The sequence below is a fragment of the Dermacentor variabilis genome, chromosome 2 (genome assembly GCF_050947875.1).
Source record: "Dermacentor variabilis isolate Ectoservices chromosome 2, ASM5094787v1, whole genome shotgun sequence".
Classification (NCBI taxonomy): Eukaryota; Metazoa; Arthropoda; class Arachnida; order Ixodida; family Ixodidae; genus Dermacentor; species Dermacentor variabilis.
Genome location: NC_134569.1, coordinates 180420473 through 180426096, shown reverse-complemented (window position 1 = coordinate 180426096; position 5624 = coordinate 180420473). Strand labels below are relative to the sequence as shown.

The window sequence follows — 5624 nt, the reverse complement described above, 5'->3', positions numbered from 1 at the left end:
TTATTGTCGGCAGCCGCATATGCTTCGTCCCTGATCGCCGACATGGTCGTGTAGTAGATGGACAACATCAATGACGGCAAAAAACGCCGTTCTTTCCCGCCAATAACAACCAAGGAGGCTTTTGCTGATGTAATTTCTGTATTGAAGCCGGTTTGCTAGCAGCCGTGGGGAACTTTTCGGCGCGCTCATTCTCTAGTAGGACACTGTGCGAGCTTAACACTGCGCGAAACAGAACCATCTAAATGCATAAATAGCTTGTGGCACCTTTCACAGCGGCATAATAATGTGTCATCTTCCACCGAATAAGACGCTACAATCCCTATGTAATTGTTTCAAGACCTTGCGGTGATGCGTGCTTGTCGGGCAGCGGCTGCAGTTTGCATATAAATCTTATTCATCAGACGCGCCGACATAACTCTTCGTCGACTGCCCCAGCGAGTCCCGGCTAAAGCAGGAGGATCTCTAGAAGGACCACGTAACGTTTCTGCATGATATTTCAATGCAGTGCCCTTGGTCAGATAAGGGCGTGCTTCGTATTCAAATATGCCGCGCAATAAAGTTCACAAATGCAAGAGAACTTCGTTTATATATATTGCACATTGTCGATCACAATATTCTAAACTGAAGAAAATTGGAAAACAATAACGTCCTCCAAATCATTGCATCGAAGAAGTTGGTACGATGCGCTGCCCGGCCAAAAGACCCCGACGAAGCTCGCGTTCCTCATTGCGGCGAAGGGCTATGGGAGTATGTACAGGGACGCCACCGAGGCAGTGACGCCAGTGCGCCCTAGCGGGCCCGATCGTTGGGGCCCGAGACGACCGCTCTCCTCCAGGCCCCGAGCTGGTGCAGGTCGTCAAAGGTGGTGTTAAGCAGGGGGTCTGGTCCGCCTCCACCGACAGCGGCATCCACCGAGTCCCGATCTTTTCCGAACGTCGACAGAGCGGGTTCGGTGTAGTCGGCAACGATGGAGTCGGTCTGATCGGCGCGCATCTCGGCGAAGCGTCGGGGCGTCTCGGCCAGCTGCTGGTAGATGAGCCAGGCGGCCACCGCCAGCGAGCACGACACTGCGGCCGACACGACCAACAGGCGCGCCTTGAAGCGCCGAGGGGAGGCCGCACCTGCTGGGAGCGAGGGAGCACACAAGACACTTTATGGTTCGCGAAGGTTGCACAGTCGGCGTGGTTATAAGCGTTATCTTCGGACACGCGACTGCCTTCAACACGTCAGCTCTGCCACGAGCGATCGAACTACGGCATGGCAACCCTGACTGCATTGTCGCCATACGTTACTCTTGACAAGTTTGGAACCCATTTGTGATGTTCTGATGTTCTGATTTGTGATTCTGGTGTTCCGTTATTAGTGAATCATCCCTGCGTTACTTAACTGTGTTTTTGAACTCATTCTTCACTCCCCAGATAGTTCATTGTGTTCTCGTCTGTCCTCATTATTACACTTACGCGGCGGCCACATTTCGACGGCGGCGGAATGCGAAAACGCTCCGGTACCATGCATTGGATGCACGTTAAAAAAAGGCCGGTTGCTCAAAATTATTTCGGAGGTTACGTGCAGGAGACCTATGCAGATAAGTTATGTGGCCAGGGGAACACAAGTGAGATGATAATTATTGCTGTCTGCCAGCCCATTAAATAAAATTGAATAATTAACCTCTTAGTGACTGCAGTAAGCTGGCATGTTTCTATGGAAAAGTAAGAGAAGGTTGTGATACTACCCAATTCCACTTGACACAATTCTTCTAGCATACGGCCGTGTTCCGAGATATCCGGCTGCAAATCCTAATTCCCGTTGCATGGTTACGCATGCAAGACAGTGAAGATCGGCGCAAAGCTCCTCTCTCATGTGATCCGGCTGTTGCGTGCAGCGTTTAGGTATGCAAACAAGGCGGAGGCATAAGCAAGGGTGATAACTTTTTCCCTTTCACTCTCAGCTGGTGAAATGGTTATTGGAGAACGCGGAACCGCTGTCGAAACACGCAATCACGCAGCCTGTATTGCTGGCAGCAGCTGCCATGCCGAGATAAGGGAGCCCGCGGAGATGCCGGTGGGCAATGCGCGTGCGTATCGGCGTCTAGACGAACAGGCATTGTTCTTGCCTGGGTGACGCAAATGACGGCTAATTTTTAAATATTGTAATTCTTATTGAAATCATCGTCAACAACAACAACAGCAAATTAGACGTTGTTACATATATTTTGTTCGCCTACTTTAATGTCGGTGTGCGCCTGCACAAGTCTCACTTTTCATGGAAACACGACACCTATCAGGATGTCAATGCCTTGAAAGTGTCGAATATTCTTTCCTTCCTCAGAAACGGAAAAGCATAGACAGCTCTCACGTTGACGCTATAATTCTGTGCAGTACTTCTGGGCCGATGCTCGCACAGGCAGCTATTATCATGTTCTTCATGTCATTGACGTCAACGGACTCTGTTACATTATCTCGATATTTAACGTAGGCTCAAAGAAAAAAGTCGAGCGAAGAAAGGTCAGGTGATCTCGACGTCGAAAACATCGCTCCTGCTTGCCCGATCCACTGTCTTGTAAAATTACGGTCCAACCAGCTCTTTTCAGAGATGGAGAAATGTGGTGGCGGGGGGGGGGGGGGTGCTTCATCACGCTGGCGCATGTCATTCAAGGGAAGATAGGAGACAAAGTTGCCGACGACAATACTTAGTATTTCTTGCGTGCACTTCTATCCATTCAGGTCCTCCCGAAAAAAGTGGGGCCAAATAATCCTGTCCCCGAGTATGCCACCCCACAAGTTCACACTCCAGCGAACTCGGTGTTTGTGTCACGGCAGCTAGTGTGGATTTTCTTGGTACCAATAATGGGCGTTTTGAACATTCAATGTGCCATTACGGCAAAACTGAGCTTCATCTGTTCAAATTACTCTCTAGAGGAACTCCTTTGTTTCGTCAATTTTGATCATTTGCACATGACAAGCGGCCTTTCAATTATTATCTCGCTTAGGCCCTGGTGAAGGCAAACATGGTACGGATGCAACTTACGCTTCTTGAGAACACTTGCGACTGAGCGGACGCCACGTTCGCACTCACCGGCGATTATTCGGATACTGATTTTCCAGCATCAACGCTACGGACGCGAGACCGTCAATTTCGAAGCCTTCGTCGACAAGACTATCTCTGATGGTGCACTGAGCTCGATCGTAATCGCCGAGAGATGTTTATGAAGGTTGGCTCAGTTGGAAGTAGGTGGTCTGGCTGACGAGCCGTGTACAGCCGTCTGCATCGCTATTGGGGCGTTGCCATTCATCTCCGCCATTGCAGTAACCGCGTCCATGTTGTGTTCGGTAGGATGGCTCGTCCCGGTGGAAGCAGCCATGTCAGCACCAGTGGATACCAACATGGTCTTTCTTGTTTGTCCTTCCAATTCTCTTTCCTTGATCACCCTTAACAAGATAATGCGTGCCGCGTACGCCACACAACGGAGTCATTCCTTGATTTCGCCAGTCGGGAGTGAAGGGGGGACAGTTATCATGTTTGCCTATGCCTCCACTACGTTTTCAGACTAAACGCCGCACGCAACAACCGTGTCACAACATGGAGGAGCTTTGCGCCGATCCCCACTGTTTTGCATGCGTAATCATGCGAACGGAAATTAAAAAGCCTTACAGCTGAAGAAAAATTCGTCTTCGTCCGGGACTCGAACCTGGGACCACCACCTTTCCGGGGCAGCCGCTCTACCACCTGAGCTAACCACGCGGCTAGCAGATGGCAGGGCGAAGTCGAATTTGTCGACCAACACGAAACAAAGGCAAGAGTTTGACGTAGTAGTTCTGCGGAATCCCGCAAGGTTATATATATATACATATATATATAATTTTCATATTGCTCTTTATTGCACTTGCACCTACTTCCTTTCTTTGTTTCTGTATGCCATCATGCAACCAACGCTTGTATGTGTATCTATCCATAGTATGCCTTTAGAACACTAGAGTCCATGAAGCACTCTGAATAACTAAATAATTAGATGCCTGGTCCCCATTGGCATCGTCCTCGGCAATTTGTCGCACAATTGATGCCTCTTCAAGTAATCCCCTTGAGAGGACTAACTGTGCCATATTATCAATAAAATTTTATATAATTTCTTCAAACTAAAGAAAAGACGGGAGGCGAGGGGGGGGGGGGGTATGTAGCATCACTGATTGACAGTACCAGAAATGAGATTTGTGGCGAAATTTTCCCACGATGATACCGGGACTTATATTTCAGCACGAAGCTGATTACTTGTATGCCGTGTAATCAGCCAAAGCGACACAGCTCTTCCTTCAGGAGGGCAGGAAGTTTGTCGATTCCAACCTAATTCACTATTCCTGCCACAGAGCTTGGTGACGAGCGCTAGCACGGTGACTGGTGAGCTGACGGAACGAACACTCTCTATTTTCTATTTCTGGATTTCCGCTTTAAATTCAGTACAAATATTAAATTCATATATTGAATACACTACAAAAGCACAGTGGTGCGCTACCACAAGGAATAATATCTCGCTGTCAATTGATTCACATTTCTGGAGCATGTTTGAGTGAGATGACATGCGGGACGGAGGAGGCTCCAGACACGATAACACGAACTCTAAGTTGCGATCCAAAGCAAAATTTCGCATGATCAGTTATCTCGAAGGTACAGCGATAGTCAACCGCAAAACATTACTTACTGCCGACGGGATCTGAGCAAAACCTGAATATATCCGCATCCACAGACCACACTCATATTCCCACCCCGTACGCGTGCACGCGAAAAACGTGTTTTACGGTTTCACTGACTAAAATACAACGTTTATCAGATTGCGCCGTGTGCGGTTGACTTCACATACGACACTTAAAGGCCTTCGGATAAGAGACTTCAAGAACCAGCGCGAACATTATATATATATACATAACATGCTACAACAGGCAAGAGCATATCCATCGACACCGCTCCTAATCTCTAGATTTCTTAAGATAGTCAAATGCAGCGTCCCGTGTGTCGTTCTCCAAGTGGCATCACGCGAAAAAAGAAATTACGGTCGGAAATCAGCAGACAGAGCTCACCGTCTCGCGCCGTGGTTCGGAAAACCTCGCTGCTGCGCTGGTTCGACTCCCATTCGGCATCCGGGGGCAGGAAAGGCAGAACACCGCGCGTCGGCACCTCGACACCGTGGAAGAAGCGGGCTTCCTTCTCACGGACCTGGTAGTCGCCGTACGGAAAAGCCACCTCATCCCTTTCGGGGGCGCCTTCTGCCACCGCAGAGGGTGGAGTAGTCTCCTCTGACGGCGGTTCCAGCGGTTCCGTGCCGCTGCTGTATTCGCCGCTGCCTTCCTCGACGTGGACAATTGACAGCTCCTGATCGTCCTCAGCAGACGCCATTCCCGTTCTGCTTTCTTCTTCATTTTTCGCAGCGGCTCGTGCTAATGCAGGTTGGAAAACAAGAAAGAAGAGGTGAGATGCCCGAAACCATTCAAAGAAAACAGCACAGGGGTCGACAGATGCCGTAGTTTGTAGATATTTCTGGCATTGGAGCGCAAATAAAAACATGTACCTAGACCGAAACGGAACAAGGTCTTACTAAATCTTGTTTATTCGAAGCACGCAATACATCTGTACTG

At 49.1% G+C, this 5624-nt stretch overlaps 1 protein-coding gene across 1 annotated transcript; it reads right to left on the bottom strand.

Moving 5' to 3' along the window:
• Positions 1-607: 607 nt before the first annotated feature.
• Positions 608-5405, bottom strand: LOC142571092 (uncharacterized). The gene is made up of 2 exons (XM_075679384.1): positions 5070-5405; positions 608-1121 (listed from the first exon to the last, which is right to left on the bottom strand). The coding sequence occupies exons 1-2, from the start codon at positions 5383-5385 to the stop codon at positions 790-792; spliced, it is 648 nt and encodes a 215-aa protein (XP_075535499.1). The 5' UTR covers positions 5386-5405; the 3' UTR covers positions 608-789.
• Between the last annotated feature and the right edge of the window lie 219 nt (positions 5406-5624).